Source organism: Gobius niger, assembly GCF_951799975.1.
Source record: "Gobius niger genome assembly, chromosome: 7".
Classification (NCBI taxonomy): domain Eukaryota; kingdom Metazoa; phylum Chordata; class Actinopteri; order Gobiiformes; family Gobiidae; genus Gobius; species Gobius niger.
In genome coordinates, this window is record NC_136858.1 from 11,777,960 (window position 1) to 11,802,706 (window position 24,747).

Here is a 24,747-nt window from a genome sequence, read left to right on the forward strand (position 1 = left end):
AAGTCAAATTGGACATTATTTGCACATTACGGATGAAGTAGATGTGGTGAAGAACAAGTCAACATTGTTTGAGGTTTTATAACTCCATTAGACTCCTTGCACTTGCACACTTTGCCGCCAGTTACTCATCTTCCTCCTGTTTCTAGTTAATCATTCCTATCCCTGTCTGCACTGTCAGACTGTCAATCATTAACACATTAACAGTTGTATGGCACATCGTGTGACTACAGAGAGATGCATCATCCTCCGCCCATGGGTATAGTTATCCATTCATTCTGATAGGGGAGCCGTGCTCGTTTTAGGCAGTTTCCAGAGCCGGCGCAATATGTAAAGAATCGATTAGGGAAATGAGACGAGTCGGTGGAGTATAAATTGTATAATTGGATGCGCATAGTAAATATTGATTGTTGCTGCCCGCTAATTCTGCAGATGCCTTTGACGAAATGGATTTAACTCGCAAAACAATTTTATAACTCGGAATTGCTTTGACGAGATGTAGAAATGAAGGCAGCGATTCTCACAGTGTGACATACAATTGCAAAGCTGGATCATTCCATGTCAAATCAGCAATTTCACAGATATACTCCCCCTCTGCCTAAAAAAGAAGACAATGCAGACAATGCCAAGGAATATTTTCAGGTCCACTTGTTTCTGTCAGCACGTCTCAACTTGTAACCGTAAAAGCTTCACAAGCTTCTCGCCAGCCGACTCAAACCAGCGTTTTTTCTGTCGAGTGTTTCTTTTAAGTCGGCATATCACGCAAAATTGACTTTGTTCGTCAAAAACATACCTGGTATTTCACTTCACTCACACAGTTTCAAGTTATCCTCAGATAATCCTATTTCATTTGGATGATTCCTCTTCAACGGTTTCAGTGCTGTCGTTCCTGGGTAATAATGCGTCATTGGAAAAACCCAAAACTGTCCTTCATATTTTCAAAGCCCATAAACCAACCCTAAGTCGTTCTGCGCTCAAAATGTGCCTGTCATCCTGTGCTGAAGCTGCTAACAACGTAAATTGAAACTGAAAGTAGTTTTTATCTTAGCAAGTTATTCCCACTGTCGCCTGCAGGGGGAGCCCCGTGCAATGTCTTCACTAGCCCTAGCGCCTCTATTGTATTGTCACTATTTTATTCTTACGTACACAGACGCTATTTCAAATCATAGTGCATAAAAGGTCAATTCAGAAGCACCCACACTAATATTTGCACTAGCTATAATAGTAAGGATGGGCAGTCAAAATATTTTAATGAAGTTGCCATAGCAGGAGTGCTGTGTGATAGAGGTACTCGAAGATGCACATAAAAAACAAAAAAAGTCTATGGAAATTGGGGCTACACTTAAAATCACAATCACATTGAAATTGCAATTCCAATGGTCAAAATCGCAATTTGGAATTATTTCGTTTTTTCCTGTCCTTTCCTCAGTTATTTTGAAACACAAATCACATATTTAATCCATTAATACTTGACAGAAAGAGGTGTAAAGGTGTCTAGTTTAGAGGGAGTCTTATATTGGATAAAAATGCCTTATAATCTTGTCTTGAAATAAGATTGTCAAGGGAACAAGCATTAATTTGCTTAAAATAAGATATATGAACTTAAACGCTTGAAATGAACCAAAAACACATTAAACGAGGCAAAAGAAAAGTCAAGGCCAGGGCAAATCATGTTAGTTCCATTGGCAATAAACATTGTCTAAACCTACTCAAAATCATCACAATTTCCGATAATTCAAGCACGTTTAAGTCATTTTTGTCTCAGATCAGATGGCATTTTTTTCCCCACTTGAAAATACAAGTTGAGAGCCAATAACGATGTAAAACCCTTCCCCGCTATCTGTATATCCTGACTGCTGCTAAGAGATCGTTATTTGTTGATGAAGTCTTGTGAGGTGAGAGGTGAATCGTCAAAAGCTGAAATAAGTCAGTACAGATGTCGACTGAAGAACTTTTTCATGATGGAAAACCCCTGCACGTGTGAGAGCTTACACATATTTACTTATAATGGAACTAGGACATTAAATGGTCTTTTGTATTCATCACAGCTATTGTAGAACTTAAAAAAAAAAAAAAAAAAAAAACTGCAGTAGCACTCTGTTTTGACTACAAATCTTTACAACTGTCCAAAGTCCACAGTCTCAAGTCCTCTTCTCTTTCTTTTCTGTCTCTCACACCGAGGATTCCATCAGATTGGCATTCTGTTCGCTCTGTGCTGCTCGGGGCCAGAGTTTTTTTCTCCTGGCAACGCTTTGATCAGATAGATTAACTGTTTCTATTGACTTTGCCATTTTGCGATATTCGTGCCAAGATTATTATTTGGAGCGACTTCCAACAACAATACGCAGATCAATGCCAGTCCACCGGGACCATGGGCACGGATTGGAGCTTTAACCTTGTCTACAAGCTTTTCAATAAGGATAGAAGAGCGTCAAGAAAAGAGAAAGGAAATGCAGTGGTTGGGGATCAGGGCTTGGAGCCTCTTGCTGTATGTTGCCAGGAGTTGTTGTTGACAGCTAGATTGTATCTTGGGGACTGCTGGGTAATAAGTTTTATGTTTTTGTCCTTTTTTCAGGCGGGGAGCCCAACTTCTGTCAACGCGCCATGCAGTTTCTCGAGAACGTCAGTGTCACCTTCCAGCCAGGACATCTGCAGGTAAGGACAATTCCCAACAGTTCAAGATGCAATATGTACGTTTTAGAGGCATGCTAAACATGATCTTCAGAATCGGCTGACTCGGGAAACAAAACGAGAATGCGATGCCAAGACATTTGCCTATTCCATTTACTGAATGGAAAAGAAAAGAAAGAATAAAAGCTCAATAATCATACATCTGGTTCACTGTGACAACAATGACTTAAATAGAGGAATGAAGAATCTCATGTGAACTTATATGGAACATGCAAAATGCCCTTTTTCTGAGCCTTTAACCATAAAATAATGGTGTATGTTTTATTGTAAAGTATTTTTGCTTCATTCAGGTAGTTTTAAGTAATCCTGTTCACTTTGGTTGTTTCTTCCTGATCTGTATTTAAGGGATTTTGTTGCATGATCGATAGAACACAGAAGAGTCCACAGCGCTTAAACTGTGATTGATATTTTAGCATTTCCTTAGCTAAAAAATAATGCTTGTATTTTCTGGTCAAACTGACAATTCCCACTGCTGCCCGCAGAGGGCACTCCAACCAAACGAGATACAAAGAACAGTCCTTTTTTCTAAACTGTCTTCTCCTACACATACATTATTTTCAGCTACTAAACGTAAAATATAAATATCGAGATGCCCAAAAGCAGGTTTGTCAGCCACAGTTATTATGTCAGCCTTGTTGCCTTCAAACATAGCGTGGCAATATGTTGTCAGCTTGCTCCATCAAAGACTATGTAGAAGTTTTGCACGTACAGCTATGATTGACACTAACACCTCATTATACAAATTTATGCCTGCTATCCACACGATGCAATCAGATCGGAAAAGTGACGCAGTGTTGCTTGATTCAAGATAATTGAAAGAAATTGTATGAAATGAATACATGTGCCTCTAAATCCTACATTGCTTCTTTAAATGTCCTTCCTCGCTTCAGTATTGCTATCTGTGTGACTGACAGTGTCCAGGTCATATAATTTACTGCTTTCACTTCGTTTATGGCGCGCTGTAGTCAACGTGGCAGAGCTGTTGCTGCCTTTAGCCTTGCTGTAAAGTAGTTCATGGTATGGATGGATTGCTTAGGTAGTTTTAGCTTTTAAGAGGCCTTCGTCGTAAAATCCCCCAAACCATTATGTACTATCATTTTCAACTGCATGACGTCTCTTCATTTTCTCTTTTTGTCCTTTCCTTCCATTTTCCACAAACATTACTCTCAAATTTCCCTCGTCCTCCTATCTTGTCTTCCCATTCAATCGCAAACATTAGCAGTGAGGATCAGGATAGCCCCAAGCAAACCGCCGTAGTTCTTTTGAACGGTAAATCCCACGAACCAGGAAGTACCGCAACCATATGCTTAGACACTCTCCCCAGCAAAGCTTCGAAGCAACACGACTGGCTGTCGTTGCTGCGAGCGTCTGCCGTCAGCAACCGCCCGCACAGTTCGCTCAGGTTTTCCATGTCGCTAAACGACGTCGGCCATCGCGTGGATACCCTTTGCCGCGGGTTGAACTTTATCGACCGAACTTGCTCAGACGGCGAACTCGGTGCCAAGACCGAGCAATCATCCGTCAACGATCAAAATGTGCGCAACGGAAAGCTACCGTTCGAAAATTCCAATCCATCTTTCCTGGTCCCGTCTCTCACTAACAATTACAAGTACATGCTAACTGTGCCCCCGGTTAACTCGCCATCAGTAGCCCCACCTCAAATGTCCGGCCTCCATCCCAATCCCTCCCAGAGTTCCAACTTCCTACGCCGATTCCTCCCCTTTTCCCGATCGTCCACATCAACCAGTCTCGGGAGCCTCGCCTCGCATCTGCACATTACCAAATCATCAAGCACCCTCCCGGGAAGCAACGAACCAAGCCTTGTTCACGATGACGTTTCCGGAGACGATGACGTGTTTGAGGAAGAGAGAAAAGTTCCGAAAGAGCAACTTCAAATACAGGGATTGGGCGTCGTCACTGCTCCGATGTGCTACATGGAGGAGGATGCAGATTTAGACGGCTGTCCCACGCCAATGTCAGAAAAGGAGCCGCTGTCGCCCTTCTCTCTGTCCGGGGACTGCTGCAGGTGAGTGGTTGTTAGAGTAGAGAGATGATGTAGCCCCCACCCAACCCTTCACTGTGCTGCAGAAGAGTCCAGAGCAACTCTTTACTTTTCTTTTTCAAGGTGTAATACAGCAATGTTTGGCCAGTGGACCTTCTGACAGGAGTGTTTTAATGGCTGGTAGTGATGCACAATTTTTACTTTATTTATTCATTTATTCAATAGGGACTGTACATTACAGTTTTGTTTCTTTTAGTAAGACAGAGGGTTTAGTTTTACTTGCTTGACTAGTTTCAATCACTTCCTGTGATCTTCCTCAGAAGCGACACCTGGTGGTGGAGGTGACATGTCGTAGGCAGCTTACATGGATTTTTCTGTCAGTAGGGAGAGCTTACGCCCCCTTCTGACTGGCGCCTTCTCCAGGAAGATCACAGGAAGACTTAGACTTAACTTAAGAAGACAGTATGAACCTTCTACAAAGAAACTGTACATATTAATGAACACCTGCAAAATGTGCAATGCCAGATTAATGCAAAGAAGCTAGGTTCCATTTTTTCCCCCTAGGCAGATTACAGAGATAAAACATACAGCAACACAAACGGGCTTCAAATAAATAAAATGGGTCCTAAAATACTACCTTGGGGGGAACCCTCTTTGGCAGTAAAGGTAAGGTTATTTGGAGCTAGAAAAGAGACCGTTTGATCATTTTGACATTTCATTTGAGCCCTTAGTGGTGGCCACCTTCAGCAATTTTGTGAAAATATACGAAAAAGCCAGCTAGACTTTGGCAGCTAACCAGGCAGTTTTGGGTTGCTAGATTGGGTATTGACTTGTGTAATGTTAATAAAAGATATTGCGGGAGATGAGAAATGGTTGATCATACAGAATAAGAAAATAAATAACTCTGAAAATCTCCAAGCTTTCAAAGGGAGGCATCTAATAAAATGTTGTGCATAGACTGTATGTTGCTGTATTACACCTATGTTACACCTTTCCTATTGTATTCCTATTCTTGTGCAGTGAAACCTAGATGGATATAGGCCAACATCTATCTCATTGAAATCAGTCTCGAAGCAGTCATTTTAGTCATATACCATCAAACTCCACAAAACCCACCCTTTGTATTGACGTCTGTCTGCCCTCAGCCTAATGTGTCATCATTTAATCCTGTTTCGTCTCTATTCACCTTGTCTTATCTACAAAGCCTCCCTGTTTTCATTACTCTCTCAAGCCGTGTTTTTAAAGTCTAGCATTTCACTGACGGTCCGATCGATGGAAACATTCAGCCAGTTTTACATAAGGGCAAAGATTACGCATCGATTTTCCCCAGGAGCAAGTTTAGCAGAAGACTTAAAGAACAAAAGAACAGACGGAGAGACAATACAGAAATGAGTCTGTCTGATTCGGGATTCCTCTTTATGTCCCTCCGATGATTGACAGATGAGGTTTGGGAAAGCTGCTATAGTGAATAATGGGTTGCTCACTGAATGCTTTACTGCGGTAGCTCAGACTTGCTCTTGTGGACTTTTTCATGAATGCCCCAGGGTATTTTTCAGCCCGGCTCTGCGTCCATTGCCAGTAAACATAGGAATACTGACAGCTCTCCAGAAAGTGAAAAACAAACTTGGTGAAAACTTTTTGGAATAAAACTACTTTCAAACAGGGGTAACGTCAAAAGACACACATAAATGACTGATGAATAGTTTAGTGAATGGAAGAACAAGGTCTCAGAAAGTAGCCATGTTGCATTGTTTTCTTTATCGCGCCATTAATCCAAGAAGCTTCCTTATTTCTGATTGTTTTCTGACCTGGAAATGGGATTTTCCATCTGAGGGCTTTAAGCTTGTTGTTTAAATCAACTTAGATTTGTCTCACTAAACATTAGCTTATAGACTATGTATTCTAGTCTGAGTAAGACTGTCTGGTACTGCTCCCTAGAGAATGGATTTCAAATAGATTAGATACAGTCACATGGGCACAAGGATTTTTTTTCTTTGGCGGAAAATGTTTTAGAGCGGCCAAGAAATGAGAATAGAATCTTATGTACACACAGTGCTTCACGAGGGACAATTATTCTTTTTTGTTTTGTTTTGAGGTATTACTGGCATTGAAAAAGAAATCGATACTGAAAACAGGTACCGAAATAAATGGTTTTCCCTTAGATACCAAGTTGTGATACCTGATGGGTCCCGAGACAGCACTAAAAGAAAATGACTTGGTTGTTCCAGCTCACATTATTGCTGGAAAATGAAAGTCTTTCATGGAATAAATTAACAGTATATTTTTGTTTTTGTGGTTAATGTAGTATGCTCTGTGCACGGAATGTTTTTGGCTAGCTTCCTATTACCAAAGGGAAGCTGTCTGTACCTACTTCCTGTAACCATTTCAACGTAAATAAAAACTATTTATAATATTTAACCAACAGAATAAAGCTAGAAAATTCAAAAGGTGGTGCTACTTTAATATCTGTTAAATTGTTAGATTAACGTTAGCCTTTAGCTTCAAGGCTAAAACCGCTACAGTTATAAACACAGAAGTCTCCTCCAGTGACGTACAAGTATTTACATCCTGAGTAAGGTTTATATATCCAACAGCTCCATGTTTACTGCCAAGACTATTTTTTATATGTATTAATTTCAACAAGACATGGCTAACTCTCCAGTCGGAATAATTAGAAAGGAAAGTTAGCATCGTGTTGATATGCAACAATATCCTTTTGGAGGGATATTATTATCAGTAGATGCTCTGGAGTTTTGAGACTTGGTTCTTACACAGTAGGGATTACACGTTGTAATATCTCAATTAAAGTCGTAAACTAGCAATAAAATGCCTGTCCGCGTTACATAATGAGATTTGATGGACACTCTGCCAAATGGCCGCTGGCTAGAAATCCATGTGAGTGGACTTCGAGCCAGTGAGTTGGAATATGCAGTACAGTCATTGTAACATATTTATGGATAATGATGTTCAGGCTGTTGAGTTTGTAGAGCAGGGGTAGGCAACTGCAGGCCCAGGGGCCAAAATCGGCCTGTTAAAGTAATCTAGAAATGTGAAAAAATGGCTCAGCAGAACATCCATTTTGGCCATATTACAACGGTGGCATTTGTAGAAAGCGATGCTTTACTTTGGCCTACAATTGGACTTTTCATGATGAAGAAAATTGCAAACTACAACTGTGCCAAATGACAATGTTGGCATTGTACAAAACTCCGAAGGACGAAAAACCTTTAATAAGCTGCTTTAGAAAAATGTAAGATTGTGGCTGTGGTAGAATGTTTAAAATGTTTCCCAAATACCCAAGAAAACTCTAACGTGATTATGAATTATAGGCAAAATGATGTTGTTATATCAAGATCTCATATAGACATTCTTTTGCTTTTGTGGAAAGAAATCGTGATCTTTTGAAGTACAGTACCACCAAAAAATGTTGGGACTAAAAGGGAGTTATCAAAGAAAGAAGCCTCCCCATGAAACAACTATAGTTCTGCCCTGAGATGTTACATCCCATATACTTATCTGAGTGGTAATCGTTTGCCTTATTTAAAAGCCTAAATGCAAAAGTGGGGCAGGTCCAACTGTGGATTCCTTTTGACTGTCTGCCCCAAAAAGACAGTCTAGATTTTAGTTTTTTGGCTAAGTCGTGGTCTGACCTCATTCCGTCGTCAGCTGGCCTGGCTAACAGCTGATCTTATTTATATTCACCCTGTTTAAATGCACTCTGGGCGAAAGCATTATGTCAGAAGTAAATGATTGAACTGGTCCAAAATACAACATTTAAATTAAACTTTTAGCCAGTTTGTGAAAAGCTACGGGAGCCCCGTTGGGACATACGGTAAAAGCCTGGCTAGACATTTCATAGACTAGGACCGAGCGGATTTCCGACAGGTTCAGGTGAATTTTGTTGAGGTTTCAGAACTGAACAATCTTGTATGTACCCATTTAAATTGAGTAAAAGTACAGACACAACTGGTCAAATATTACTCCAATAAAAGTAAAAGTTGTTAAATTATTACTTTGTGAAGTACTGCTGTATTTGCTGTAGAAAATACTAAATAGAAAGTACAAATCTGTCAGAGGAATCTGTTTTTAACGTTTTGTCTTGTGTATGTGCCTGAATTCGACGGAGTCAAACTTTCTTCTTTGTTGGGAGTGCACTGACATTTAAGTGTATCTGCACAGCGCCACCTGCTGTTCTGGAGTGTGCATTATTAGGCTTTAAAAAACAAAACACACATGGACAAATTTACTTTTTACTGTAGAGCCTTTATTGAAATATAGAGTAGAAAGTGTTATACAATATTTATCTTTCAAATGTAGTCGAGTAAAAGCAGAATGTTCTCCACAAAAACTCTACTCAAGTAAAGTACTTCATTATTATCTCTTCATTACTGACCACCTGTCGAGTTCATAGCCTGTGCACTTATGTTTTGGCACTTACAAATCATTATGAGCCTTCTGGATGTGTTGTGACTGCTGCACACTCATGCTATTGTACTGAATATTCTATCTTTCCTAAAGACGATGACCCTTGTTTAGTCCTTCAGTATATTGTAAAATAAACAATACACTTTTGTGCGCACTGTGCATTCAAAATATTAAAGCCTTTTTATTGATGGTGATCCAGCAGCTAGTGGTTGTTTTGTTTTGTTTTATTTATTGATCCATAAAACACAGCTTTCACAAAGAAGGGAGAAATACACAAGGGCAAGGGATTAAGCTGATTCACATTTGGTTCTTGGGAGCATGAAGGGCTGTTCATGGTGGTGTTTTTTTACATTACAGTGAGAGTGTTGCTCCCTGAAAGTGGTGAAATGTGCTCATAAACTCACAGATGTCAGAAATTAGTCAGTTAGGAATGAGCTAAATACAATTTAAAGATTCACCCACACCCTTGTCTCTTCTTTTGTTTGTAGAAAAAAACAAACATGTATTTATTGTATTGTATGTCTTTGGTTTTATGCATTGGGTAGCAAAACAATGCTCATGGACTTTATTGACCCAAAAGGGAAATTGCACTGTCACCGTCTAGAATCAATAATACAATCTTACAAACAATCAGCAACAATACCAAGCCTGGCAAGTCCAGAATGAAACCCCTGCTCGGACCAAACTCTTTGTTTTTGTTAGCCATTTGCCGTTAGCGAAGCAGCATCACTCTTGGGGCGCGGAAGTCTCCTCGATAACAATCCTCGGACAGCACACAGGAGAAGTTTTTTCTTCATCGGCAGTAATGACCAAAAACACATGGACAGTAGGTGACTCTTGAACGCAGAACCGCTAATAACTCCGCAACCACGACACACGTCCGCCCTTCGCTGATTGGTTTACCCCGCTTCCTGTTTGCTCACGTTGGCTCCGCCCTTGAAATTGCTGGTACAGTTTAGGCTAAGATGAACGTTATTGGTCTTTCTCTGTGATGATAATAAATAGAAGAAGCAGAAAAGGTACTTATGCCTCTACAGAATCTGGGCATATGTATTGAGTTAGGCCAGATGTTGTGACCCATTAGCGGAGAGAAGAGACGGGAGCGGCATGTCGTGCTCACAGCGAACCCCCTCCGTGTTCATCTTGATTTATTTCCTCGGCTTGCAGAAAGGCTGAAGGATTTGTCAGCAGGTTTACAACAGTCTCCGAGCTCAGCGTGTTTCTTCATCTCGCGTCCACAATAGCACTAGCCCTAAATGATCCCTCGCGCGGAATGTACTCTTCAAGACCTTAACCGAAATAACCCCCCCCCCCCCCCAAAAAAAAAACTGCAGGTTGTCGCGACCCGCGGTCCTCTCGTCGGTCCCTCGACGAGAGGACCGACTAAATGTTGACTCTATTTTCTGACCGAAAATAGAGTCAACATTTAGCGATTTAGCGACGGCACTGCTTGACATTTTGGCAGGACGCGAGCACATTGATTGGAACGTTAAGCCCTTCAAGCATCACGGCTTGCCCAATCCCCCCCCCCCCCCCCCCCATCTCACCCCACCTCCACCCTCAGTCCCGGGTTCCAGATTAGCACCAGCCGCGCTTCGTACGTCACGGCTACAGGCCCGCAGGTTCAGGCCCGTGCCAGGTGCCAGGTGCCAGTCCCGCGCGGTCCGCAGATTAGCGTCTCCGAATAGGTCCTGGAGATAAACGGATGTCAGGTGGCTGCGAGCGTGAGGCCTGAACTTGCCCCCCCCCCCCCCATGACCGACCTCACCGGGGTTTACAACAACAACAGCTAAAAACGTGTGGCACGGCAGGTTAATCATTTACCCGCGGCTGCTATCGACAGCCAGCCGAGCGGTGTTTGGAAGTCCTTGACACCCCCCCCACCCCCCCTCATTTTTTGCTGAGACTTAAGCCAGAAGGAATCAATGTTTAAACAAGGCGGAGCATGATGGTATGCTGTTTGTCGGGGTGGACGGACAGAGAGGCGAGGGTGGCCAAACCTTTAGTCTAATAGTCTGGTGGTTGAGGCCATTTTTTACAAGCTTTTTGCAATAGGCCTATTTTTATGGACTGCTAAGTGTTTGGGAGCATTTTTATCTGGACCTCCTTTTTTTTTTCTTTTTTTTCCAGGAACTGTTACAGCACTTAAACCTAAATTGTTTTTTGTTAATGCACTTTTCTATCTCAACATCTCTTTAATAAATGTCAGATGGCATTTGGAGAATAACATTTCCCTGTTTTCTTTGTTAGAATGTTTGAGGTATCAGAATACTAATTGTATTGTAATATCATCTTGGCCCCCGAGTATCATATGCATTGTGTCAGGACAAAGCGTATCATCCCAACAGTCTATTCAGTGTTGCTACTCTCAGGCTGAGTCATACCCACTAGACCAGGGGTGCCCAAAGTGTGGTCCAGGGGCCAAATGCGGCTCTCAGGCCAATGTTTAGTGGCCCTCAGGCTTCTTGTTGAACTGACACATCGTCAGAGATGGTACTTTTTGCATCATGTTTATTAGTTCTCCCCAATTAAGACTTGGAAAAACTTTTTTTTTAAATGGGGCTTTAAAGTGATCATCTGTAAGTTTTTGCAAAGGGAGGAGAGATAGAGATAAATAGACAATCAAATTGCTCCCCTCTTTCACCACAAAGACCTTCTTAGATTTAGCTCCTCCCCCTCCTCCTGATTGGACCTGACAGGCTGGTACACAGGAAAAGCTCGTCTCATTGGTCAACACGGGAGGATACTGGACTCTGATCCGGGGAGGAGGGACTTTAGAAAAAAATTATATACATATTATAACTTACTTTACATCAAAATGCAAGACCAGGCTGTCGATTTTGCAGATTTTATAAAGTTTGCAAAACATTAAGACTTCCAGCCTGGCTAACACCAGACTAAAATCACAAGTGATATTTAGTCTGGGGACCACCAATGCATTTTCTCGTAGGAGAGGTGTGGTTTACGATCGTCCATAGCCGTTTATTGGGCGATACGAAAAAAAAAAAAAAGTCTATCTTGCGTCTGCACGTGGCCATAGCCAATCGTATCATCGTATGAGATGACGTATGACGTACCCGCTGTAAACTTTTGAGATAAACTATTTAGAACAAGGTCTAAAGCTTGATCGAAAAATACCATCGTGTCTGCTGCTGTCACGTTGGATCCGTAAATAAACTTTTTTTTTTTTTTTATCCGTAAATAAACTACAAGCTTCCGTGCGTCATCGTCTTGCCGTCCCTCCTCGCTCTGTGATTGGTTCCCAAATCCACCGGAAAATTTGGGCCATGGTCCCCAGGCTGTTGTGCAGTTCGAAATAATTCGAGCGCACACAGTAGCCTGGCGTTAGCCAGGTTAGACTATCACTTTAATGCCATATGAATGCAAGACCACACACACACACACACACACACACACACACACACACACACACTGTACATGGTTTTAAGGAGCACCGCTGGGATGACTTGTTGTTAGAGAGGTTAATAGAATGGACTTTTTGGATTGGAATGGAAATGAAGCTTATTTGTACAGCGCTTTTCACATGACACAAGTCACCCAAAGTGCTTCACACGAACTTCAAACTTCCCTCTCATGTGAGTATAGCTCCAGTAATAAAAATGTGTAAGAATGATGGTAAAACTAAAAATAACCCAGCCTCATGACTAATTTTAAAACCCCATGCTGCAAAGATAAAGATGTGTTGCGTGTGATCCAAGCCTATAATTCATGCACAGTCCACTGAGCACAAACCTAACCATTGTACATGAATTGCAAAAGTAAAAACAGTTTTGTTGCTTTATCTGTTTGTGTGAAGCGTACAGCATTAAGTTCTTTGTCATCCATTAATTTTGAAATGTCATTGTTAAAGCAGAGGTATTTACTTCCCCATTACAGTCCGGGCGTCAGCTGACTCTCTTATAGAACACACACATTCACAATGACACTGCTGGGAAACCGCAGAGCTCTTTCTGAAAAAAGAAAAAAAAAGTCTGTAAAAGTCTGGCATTGTGTAACAGTGACTCTAAAACTGACATTTAATAAGCAAGGTTCCACCAAAACATGACAATTTACGATTTGAATATTCTAACTTTTTAATAGTTTCAGTAGATTTATGAGGATTTTTCTATATTTTTCAATGAATGTATTTGCAAGTTTGCATGGGAGAGATCTCCTAATTCCATTTTCTGCACTGATGCAATATGGTAAACATAATTCAGTGAAGTTTAGGTTTAGCAGTGACATTTTTAGATGTCATTGCATGACTTGGGGCTTGTTAAATTGCACTCGTCTACACGGTGATGGTTGAAAGAGAGAAGCGTTGCTAGTTTATCGCTGTTTATTTCCACGGAAAAGTGCATGAAAAGTCAAATGCTGGCTCGTTCATGCCTGGTTTGTGTTGCTTGTGACTCTAGCGGTGCGCTGATGTTGTATTTTGTTGATGAGACACTTGACAGAGTGAGAGTGTGGCTCACTCTGTGACTGGCATTCCAAAATATCAGACTCTGCTCATCTGTGGTCGTACAACGGTTCCGTTTTTTATGTCTTTGCCCCTGTCTCAATGTACAAACTGCGAGCTGCGTTTTTTGAGCTACGAGATTATCCCAACGAAGAGTGATCGTTCATCGCAGGCGGGCCACAATTGTGCAGTCTTCACCCAGCTTTAGACCCTTTTAAGACTTGGTAGACAAAGGTTCTCGAGCCATCATTTGAAGTCTTTGAGTCATTGTCTCTGGCACAGTGTCGAAGCTTCTAGGATGAGAAGCGAAACGTCCAGCACTTAAACCCTCAGAGAACAGAAGACAACTCAAGAACCTTTGTCTCTGGCACTGTGTCGAAGCTTCTTGGATGAGAAGCGAAACGTCCAACACTTCAATCTGCAGAGAACAGATGACAACTCAAGAACCTTTGTCTCTGGCACTGTGTCGAAGCTTCTTGGATGAGAAGCGAAACGTCCAACACTTCAGTCTGCAGAGAACAGATGACAACTCAAGAACCTTTGTCTCTGGCACTGTGTCGAAGCTTCTAGGATGAGAAGCGAAACGTCCAACACTTCAATCTGCAGAGAACAGATGACAACTCAAGAACCTTTGTCTCTGGCACTGTGTCGAAGCTTCTAGGATGAGAAGCGAAACGTCCAACACTTCAGTCTGCAGAGAACAGATGACAACTCAAGAACCTTTGTCTTCTGGGAGATCAAACATTTTATGAGGTGGTAGCTGGTGTGAAAAGTTTGACAAGTTCCACTGATCTAGTTGGACAGAGGGATGTGCGCATGAGGGGATTGTTCCGACAAGCACGCATCAATTTCTTTTAAGAGAGTATCATTTCAAGCGCCCAACTGCGCAAATTATGGACACTAATTAAGACGACCATTTAACACAAACCAATGATGCACAAGCAGAAGAATGCAATATTATCGTAGTGTTGGTCGGATGAGGATTAACCACTGTGTGCTGCTGTACTTCATGTGTTCATGTGCGCCCATCAAATGTGTTCTTGTTTTCTTGGGTCGAGGCCCAGAAGCACTTGTCGGTTTATGTTGGAAGGGCAAACAGCATTCTTCACAGTCCCGGAGCCACCCTTTTCACTGTGCTCGCTTCAAACTGTGCCCAACCCAAACACTCCAAGCTCAATTTTACTTTTCTGTTTATGTACAAGGCTGATTTGTTTTTTTGTTTTGTTTTTTCGTTTTCCATCATTTGGCAAAAGAGTGTGAATTTGAGTTTCAGCTTTGACTCTTTGCTGAATGTCCTTTTCAACTATTATAACAAAAAAAGGTAGTAATATATCTGTTATTGGCCTAAAACCTGATGGATGCAGACGGCATTTCTAGATAGACCCACAAATGTGAAATGTCACGTTCAAAGCTGCCGCAGGGAAAACAAAAATGGCAAAGAACTGCACGTTCACCTATTGCTACACCACTGCTTTAAACAAATGCTGAATTCCTCATTTCTGAAATATGTGCTAGGTCACTTTGAGGTTAGCTGTGCATGTGCAAACAAGTGGAAACAGCCGCAGGCTGGGACAAACGTCAGTCAAACATCATTGTAAATGATCCAGAACTGTAGAAATATTTGCGTGACAGGGGAATCACTATCTAAAAACATCTTAATTTATCATATTGGGTCATGCTGTGCGGCCATACCATCGCTGTAGTGCCTTAGCTTGATTCTATATTAAATAAATAGGTTAATCGCAACATACTTGCTAATGCTAATGCAGCTAGTGCTAACGATCATGGCAGCTCATAAAACCTCTTACTAAGGAGGGTCTGCTGAAACATAATTATTGTTTGGAAAGACTTACCTCTGCAGTGCTTCCATGTCGCCTTTAGAGCAGAGTCAGACTCTGGTAGAATCGAGTCAAACCGCTGACATCGGGAGCGTTGAACTACGTCCTTTTGGTGACGGGTGCTTCTCAGCCTTTCAGAGTTATACAATAGAACTGTGAAGGCCTTTATACGCCAATAGGAGTTAAATAACATATGTCTGTCACAGTGAGAGTTATTATACTGCATCTGCTGCTGAGGCTGTGTTGTTTAAAATGCTGGGAAATACTTCAGGTTTATGTCTCAATTCAGAGATGGTGAAATTGATGACAGTATACAACAGGGGTCCTCAAACTTCATTCTCTGGGGGCCACATTATGGTTCCTGACTGTGATGGTCGGGCCGGGCCGGGCCGGGTTGGCTATAACATAGAATTGTATGAGCCTGACCAAAAGGCCTCACTGTGAAGTAGAGATTACTCGCCTGGCACAGTCGTCCCCACTACTATATTCACAAGATCAACACTTGATTCCAGGCACATATTTGTGTCGCTGTAGTGTTTTGCATAGTAATGAAGTCTTCACACTTTGTTTTTATTTGAAATACCAGATGTATTCTATTTATTTTTATTTTCAAATAAAACATCTTTGCGCAATGTGACCAAAGTAATAACTGTTATTACACTTTTATTGTACTTTACAAGCCTGTGTCACAAGTTTCTCAAAGTACTGTAGTCATTTTTCAATCACTCCACACTCTGTGGTGTTAAGCTTCATTTACCACGTGGCTGTAATGTGTTGTTTGTATCCTGATCTCTTATGTCGGTGGCCCTGCTGGACACGTGCGGAATTCTTTTTATTTAAGGTGCCCCCTTGTGGCTGGAATGAGTATACTGTTTATTTAGTTTTTTAAAAATCATAACTTTTGGAATAGCTGCTCCATGTTAGAAAATCTCTAATGAGTCAGCATAAATAGCGTGTGAAATGTGGTTGAACCTGTCCACGCCGCCGTGTTCCTGGCCACCATGTATGTTATGCTGTTTGTAACGCTGGAGCAGTGCCTCTGTCACCTTAAAGTGCGGTAAACAGGCGTGTTTTTGGCCGTAAACTGTTGCAAATTAGACTTCAGTTCCTCCTGTGCCTGCTGCAGCGTTTGAGTCATGAGTCTGCCAGATGACAGGAAAACGCTGACTTTATCTCTTGTGTCAAACGAGTTCAAAAGGAGGCCTTACTTTAATCTCTCCTGATGGATGCGCTAATTCTGTTTAGAGACATAAAACCATATCAACCATATCAACCATATCAACGTTAATGTGAAATTCTCAAAACAAAATTATTAAAGAGCTGCCATGGATGTGCTGCTTTCATTTAGCAAAATTTCACTACTTTTCCCATTTCCTGCTTGTCTTTATTGTCAGACCCAGTCATAGTGTCATGTAAAATTGACTTTTTGTTTTAGCTTTTAACCCTGTAACTGTGTAGTGTTTTGTATTTCCTAGATTTCGCTGCGTGACAAGTAGACCCCACAAAAGTTTCATTTCTGTAAACCATCACCGGATTGATTTATTATTGTCACGCTACTGAACGAAAGGGAGAAAGATTGAGTGATTTTTGTTGCTTCTCTCATGCAGCCGTTTAATGTGTATGGATTAAACCACTCGGAGCCGTGCATTAGACTGTTATAATGCACGACGCGGAGTGGTCGGTGTGTTCCTCCGTGAAGTGCATTATAACCGTCTAATGCACGGCTCCGAGTGGTTTAATCCGCTTGTACCACGGTCCCTCAAACTTAACATTTTCTAGCAAATGTTATTTTCATTTATTTTATGTGGGGTTTTAGCCGGTCTTACACTGTCTGAAGGCTCGTCTCATTGCGAGATATGCTTAAGTGTATGGGTCATTTAATGTAGGTCTGAGAATAATGAATAGTGGCTTAACCGTTTTCAATGCGTTTGTTATGTGGTGACATCACAGCTCTACTTCCAGGTCGGCAGATGTGCGAGAAACTATGAAAAACTCTTTAATACCACAATCAATATTTCTGAAACTCAACAGAGAGTTACTGAACATACTTATTTATCAGGCCCATTAGCCAAAAATGCTGAACCTACTGCTATGAAAGTAATATTTACCAAAATCGCTACGTCTGGGTTAGCGGAAATAAATGCTAACAGCGCAGCAGCTACGCTAACCCCGGAAGTAGTGACTAATATTAATATTGCTTTTTTAGCATGTGCGGCATTTTTGGCTAATGAGTCTGATAAATAAGTATGTTCAGTAACTCTCCGTTGAGTTTCAGAAATATTGATGGTTGTTTTTAAGAGTTTATTATTTTTTTCTCGCATATTTGCCCGTCTGCTAGTACCCGGAAGCGGAACTCGCAACGTCACACAAACGTATAGAAATGGAAAGCTCATATTTTATTAACAGTAAGCTAACCTAGCTGCTTGCTCTCCTCTAAATCCCATTTTTGGCCAAAAATGTTGAAATTAAACAACAAAATCCATCTCATTTGTTCCTGTCAGCACCTAACATTAGCGAATTAAGCGTTTATCTGATTCAGCTATGTTACGTGTTGCTATGGCGATACCCTCAGCGGAGCGATATCTCAGTGATTTAACTACCGGACTACGTGTGCAATTATACAAAAATAATGCACGCGTGACAATGGTATAAAATACAACAATGAACATCACAGTGGGTGAAAGAGCTACTTCTGAACCACAAAGTCATATATACTTGGTTAGTTTAATAATGTAAACCGGCCCACACATCTCCTGTCGTGTATGCACTACTGCCTTTCATTCTTTCTTTTTTGCCCCACCTGCTTTAACGCACTGAATGCAAAGCGCAATGTGAAAGTTTTGTCTGATTTCAACACCTCAGTCATTATTTGATCGATTTCCACGACAAAAAAAGCGTTTATGTAACTAAACAGCAGCTCAGGCTCCTGCTGCAGTTAAAGCCTTTGGGCCTGTGATAGTACAACCGTGAGAGTCCATTATTAATAGATTTTTTTTTGTCTGTCAGTGCTCAAAGGTAGTCTGATGAGTCACAATTATGTGCCTCGTCTCGATCCGGACAAGGATTTTGGGGAAAAAGCCTCACTCACCTTCACAGCTGTTCCTCCAGGGACTGATGCCAAGTTGTTTGACCTAAAAAGAAACTAAATCGGGCCATGGTGTTGTGTCTCTTGTGTGGAGTCCAGACAGTCAGACAGCCCTGTGCAGCCATAAGGCAAACATCATTACTGTCGACTCAAACTGGAGCTGAGGCCTGAACTCTGGGCTGGAGGGAGCAGCTAACTTAACTTTTCTATTCAGTAGGCTGTATTATTGGTGTTATTAGTAGTATTACCAGGGTTAAAGGGGGTGAAGAGCAGGGAGAGACATTCGACAAATTGTCAAAGCCACTGTTCGCTGGTGACAGTGTTCCTCCGTATACGCTGCTGCCTTAACCTCTTAACCCCCACCTGAACCGAGCACATTTTCTCCTGTTCGGTATTACCCAAATGTAAGAGCGACAAAATAGCGACAAGTAGGAAAACACAACAAAAACCCGACCAAAAAACCGACCAATACCTGAAAAACCTGACAAAAACCCAATGAAAATCCAGCGAAAACCCGACCAGAAACCTGACAAAAACCCGACCAATACCCGTCAAAAACCTGAGGAAAACCCAATAAAAACCTGATGAAAACCCATCAAAAACCTGACGAAAACCCGACCAATACCTGTCAAAAACCTGACGAAAACCTGATAAAAACCTGACGAAAACCCAATAAAAACCCAATAAAAACCCAATAAAAACCTGACAAAAACCCAACGAAAACCCAACGAAAACCCGACCAGAAACCTGACGAAAACCCGACCAATACCCGTCAAAAAACCTGATGAAAACCCAATGAAAACCTGATGAAAACCCAACAAAAACCTGACGAAAACCCGACCAATACCCGATAAAAACCTGACGAAAACCCGATAAAAACCTGACGAAAACCCAATAAAAACCTGACCAAAACCTGACGAAAAACCCAAGAAAAACCTGTCAAAAACCTGACGAAAACCTGACGAAAAACCCGGCAAAAACCGGATAAAAAACCCAACCAAAACCTAAAGAAAACCCGTCCAAAACCGGATTTAAAAAAAACAACCAAAACCTAGGTCTTAGCGTTCAAATGACGTGTTTCTGTGGCCTATAGGCTGCAAGCTCCAGTGGAGAAGCTCTTGGGACTGTGGGCAATAAATGGGTAAAGCTGAACTGGAGAAAATGCACTCGGTTAAGGCGGGGGTTTCGAGGTTAACCGCTTGACTGCACTTCAGCTGCACTTATTCACAAGCTCACTCTTCTTCAGGGCTTGACATTAGCACCCGCCAACCCACCTAATGCATGTAGATTTGGGCTGTGGCGGGTGATGCCGTCTACCTCACTACCCACAGTGGAGAGTCAGCCTGCTCCCATTCATTTTCCTTCTGTGTCCCCCCATTGACATGAACATCATTCTACTGCACTATAACTCTCCTCCACGACTGGGTCTGTCCCGTTCCCTCTGTTTTTGATATGCGGTATGAGCGCAGAAAACAATGGATGAAAGTGAAGTGAAGTTGGTTTCACGTTGGACGGTGGATATTCAGGTTATAAAATGCTAGATATCAAGGTTATGCTACGACCGACTTAAACCAGGACAACAGTCAATCAAACCCGAGAATTGTTAATATTTGCAGCAATTCAAAAGTGAAATTACAACGTCAGCCCATTCCCACGCCACACCTACAGTAAACCTACACCACCAATGACATTCTGAGTCTATCCCGCTTTACTTCCGTCAGATGATCCCGTTGTGGGCGGAAAGCAGCATCTCATCTCCATACATCCATCCACATCTGTCTCCATCAAACGAATCCCACCAAATTCTTAATTGTTTCTTCCCTTCTTCTAATCCACTTTTCTCTAAAGACACCCACAGAAGTGACCTATTTTTACCTTCCTTTGTTCACTTCGGTTCCTAGTCGAACGCCACACTCACTATTCACGCCAACCTCACATCCAGAAATAGTGCGTCTGTCTCTAGCGTTCTTATCCTCAAGTGAACCAGGATCAACGCGTCTCCATTCCCTCTCTCCGTTCTATTGTTTACCGCTTTGAGGTTTCTTCCTCTGTAGGCTGTCTCTGAGCTGTTACTATTGTTCTATAGATGGTGCAGGAAACTCGACATAATCACCATGAAAAGTCTCTCACCTCGTTGAGGTACAATAGAATTTGCTGACTGACAAGAGTCAGCGACTGTAAGGCGAGATAATGCAGGCGACAACTTACGATATGTTAGGGTTAATGACGTTTTCCCCCACTCGCATCCATTCACAACTACAGACATGTTTGGTATTCATGTAACACACTTCACAGCCCTGACAGGAAGTCATTTCCTTTTGTGAAAGACGGCAACTGCACAAGTCCACGAAGATAATCACGTTAGGGCTGCACAATGAACCTTTATGGAATCGAAATTCAGGTTTTAGCTACTGCGATCACCTAACCACCCTGAGTTGTTCTTTTTTTCCTGCCTTGCGCCGTGATAGACATGTTTGTTCGCCAATCAGAGTGATTGTGCCTCGTCTCCTTTTGCTGCTGGTCAATCAGAAGTGTCTGCAGGAGAATCAGGTTTGTCTGCGCTGCAGTTGCGGAAAACAAACCCCACGTTCGTCTTGCGCAGCGCAAACTATTCTCACTGCTTGTAAACAAACAACGAGTGTTTCGCGACTCACGGGTCGGATTGTGTCACGGAATCATCATTTTTTCGGCAGAACGGGTTGGGGTGGTCAAAAAAAGCCGATCGCTTCCGCTCAGCGCGGGTAGCATTGTATTAAACTGCCTCTAAATGTAACATCTTTACAGTAGATTTTTGTATAGTAAGTAAATATGAGGCGGATTTCCATAAAACAAGCAGTGTTTTGCAGCTTATGATTCGGAGAATGCAGTTATGCAGCTAAATAGGGAGAAAGAGTGAGAGAGCACCACGTTTATTAGAAGAATGATTAAAAAGAAGCTTGTTTCTCTGACAGATCCATAAAGCGCCTCTTTGCCTCTTACAGATTTGTATCTTGTTGCAACATGAAGCTGAAACGTAATAACTGAGCACCATGAGGTTGAACAGCAGTTTTGGAAGTTTGTATGCAGCTCGATGCTCAATTTCATGAAATTAAAACATAATATATATATATATATAAATAATCGCAAATAGAATCGCAATCGCAATATCTGTCAGAAAAATGTAAGATACAAAACTTACTCATGAAATCAAAAACCCACTTTTGTTGATCTACAAACTCCAAGCATTCCATTAATATTTCTGAAGGTTTGTGCAGAGGTTTTCAATAACTCATTCCTCGCCTGATTTATTTCGCTTTGAACCCCAAGAAACAAGGTGGAATCTGACTTTTAACAGCTTTGAACTTGAAACACAAACACGAGATCCAAAATAAATACAATAAAACCATCAATGTAACTTTAGGTTTTATGTATATGAAACTATACAATTATTTATCAGGAATCTACAGAAAAACCTTCACATTGGTATCTCTAAAACAATTTTTTCCCCCTATTCTCCTGCCGCTTCTCGCCTTAAGTGACTCTAGAGACAAAGACACGATCCCGACCTTTAAAAACTTCAGTCTGTGACACATGAAGTCATCAGGTCCCGCACTACTGTCTGACCTCCCCAGTCACATCCTCCTGACAATGTGGTAGAGAAGATGAGCACTTGTTTGACCCAAATTGCACATAATTCCATGGTACGAGAACTTTCATTGTGTGCCGTGAAGTGCTCATTTTCTATCCTTAAAGCAGTACTAAGTAACTCTTCCCCCTAGAGGCCATTAGTGCAACTGCAGGTGTAGTAGCAAGTTACGATTTTTTAACGTATTAATTGTCTTGGAGAGTAAATACTACGCTGACAGGAAAGGCGAAGGGAGAGAGGGTTACTGTGCATCCAATTATACAATGGAAATATTTGTTTTCACTCAAACTTTGCTGTAAATACTGTTTAAAGTGACGTTAGCCCGCAGTTAGCTTTGCCCGTTAGCATGCTAGCTTCTTCTTCGTGATTTCATTAGTGTGTATTGCTTTCTCCGGACCGGTGGCAGTCAAGTTGCAAACATGGTTTTCTGGTCAGAGACACCGGGGGAGATGAAAGACCCTCCAATCATCCCATAAACACTTGTATCACCCCCACAGGGACTACGAAAAGGATTTATTAAGGTAAACACGTTACTTGGTACTGCTTTAAAGGTGCAGATAAAAGGGTCAAGCATTTTCTCAAGTAAAAAGCCAGACACACGAACGGAAAAGTTATCAAGGCCATTTTTTCCAAGTTTTCGGTACTTCCATTGATTGTATTCGATTGTCCCCTCAGTCTTTTCCTATTCTATCCAGTTGGTTGAGTCGAGGATGTTTCGCTCCCATCTTCAGAAGCTTCCTCTCGCTCTTTTTCTCGTGTATCTACTCACTACAGCGGTTGATCCTTGGACGACTGAGAGCCTTCACAAACCTAGCAAAAGCAGTACGGCAAGTTCAAGCATCACAGATTCAAACACTTTTCTCGGCAGCCAAGAGTTCCATTCTTGTTTGAGGATTTTTCCCCCCCCTTTCTTCCTTACAAAAAGTGCTCCAGTGCTGAGCGATTTCTGGGCTGTCCATCCAAAGATCTTCAATGATGTTTAGGTCAGGAGGCTGTGAAGGCCACGGCAAAACCTTCAAACCGCACCTCTTGATGTAATCCACTGTGGAGTGCTTAGGATAATTTCCCATTTGTAGAAGCCATTTGCTTTTTTACGTTAGCTTTTCCCACAGATGGTGTTATCTCCAGAATTTGTTGGAATTTAATTGAATTTATCTTAATTCTGCCCATGAATGCTTCCATGTGTCAGTAGCTACTATACAACCCCAAATCAGCCCCATTTTTAACAACTGGACTGCCCATCCTTCTCCTGCCGTAAAGGCTTTAACGGCTATCAAGCTAGGTGGTACGCTAGGTTGCGCGTGTTAGAAACTTGCGTGTCAAAAATGATCGAACGTCTTCAATCCAGTACAGATGACTACTTTTTCAAATCCTGTGCTGCAATGACGATGCGTTAATAGTTTGAACAAACAAAAAAACTCTCTGGTGGTAACTACGCCCCCGCTAACAAAGCAGCGAGTACGCTTCAGAAAGACAGTATTGCTTTGTTTACATTGCCGCTGGCTAGCACAACACGTACAGCTAACGGCTTGTTGGCGGAACAAAGCAGTGGGTCTGTTTCTATATTTGTAGAAAACCGTCTTGAGGTAATTGTGCACATAATATGGTAATTATAGAAAAGACTGAACGGGGGAACAGAAAATGCGAATCTTATGTGGTCTACTGCGCTCTGCATATTAGCATATTAGCAAAGCCACTGCCCAAATGCTTTAAACCTATATGCGCTTACTTGCCGCACAGCATGAGCATAAGTGTAGCTGAACATGCTAACAGCATTCTGAGGCACATTTGAAAGCTAAGATTCAAATTCTTTTTCACCTCATTTTTGCCACTTTTTTGTTGCTCTTTGGTCGCTTTTTTCAAAATGTTCTTACTTCAGGTGGGAGATTAAATGACAAATTATGGACTTGCTTAAATATATATGAATCATAGCTGTCTTTTTCAGGCCGTGTAAGAAATACTAGAATTACCTCAGCGAGCCCTATAATCGTGTTCCATTACTGTCTTGAATGCACTTCACCGTGTGCCGTACCTTTTTGCTTTTTCTTCAAACCGTCGATTTTCTTCCTGTTTTATCCATCAACAAATGACACATGTTTCACCCAAATCCCAAATTTTATCTGGGAGAATTAAAGGGGGGGCGAACTGGAAAGGAGATTTTTGACCTTGTGCCTATAAATAACGAATACGGAGTTGTGTTTTGGTTCATCCGTGCATGTTAGAGTAATGCTCCATGAATTCAGCTCTTGGGATTAGCATGGTCTGCTCCACCTGCTGATGTCATGGGTGTTCCCTCCTTTTCCAGAAAGTGCTCCTCTTTGAGCTTTTATACATGTTGTAACGCTATTTCCGCATCAAAAACAGACCTCGCTTCATTCATGCGTCTTTCTATTTTATTGGGTCAAAGAAAAAAAATGTTGTTTACCATTACTGCCTGCAGAGGGCGCTCCATAGATGCAGAATGGAATGGCCTGTATATGGTCATGTTTGAAAACAGGGGGAAAACAATTTAAACATGTACAATAGACTCCCCTCTGGGGCCAGGACTCCCCTGAAAAAGAGATTATTAATCTCAGTGGGACTATCCTGGTTAAATAAAGGTCAATAAAATAAAATAAAATAATT

General features: G+C 41.6%; 1 protein-coding gene across 3 annotated transcripts in view; it reads left to right on the forward strand.

Annotated features, from left to right (window-relative positions):
* The window catches only part of marchf8 (membrane-associated ring finger (C3HC4) 8), a 218,933-nt gene that overhangs the window by 174,732 nt on the left and 19,454 nt on the right, over window positions 1-24,747 (forward strand). For all 3 annotated transcript variants that reach the window (XM_079559978.1, XM_079559977.1, XM_079559979.1), the window contains one exon: window positions 2,573-2,652. In XM_079559978.1, coding sequence (XP_079416104.1) covers window positions 2,573-2,652 — 80 coding nt within the window. The remainder of the gene's footprint in view (window positions 1-2,572; window positions 2,653-24,747) is intronic.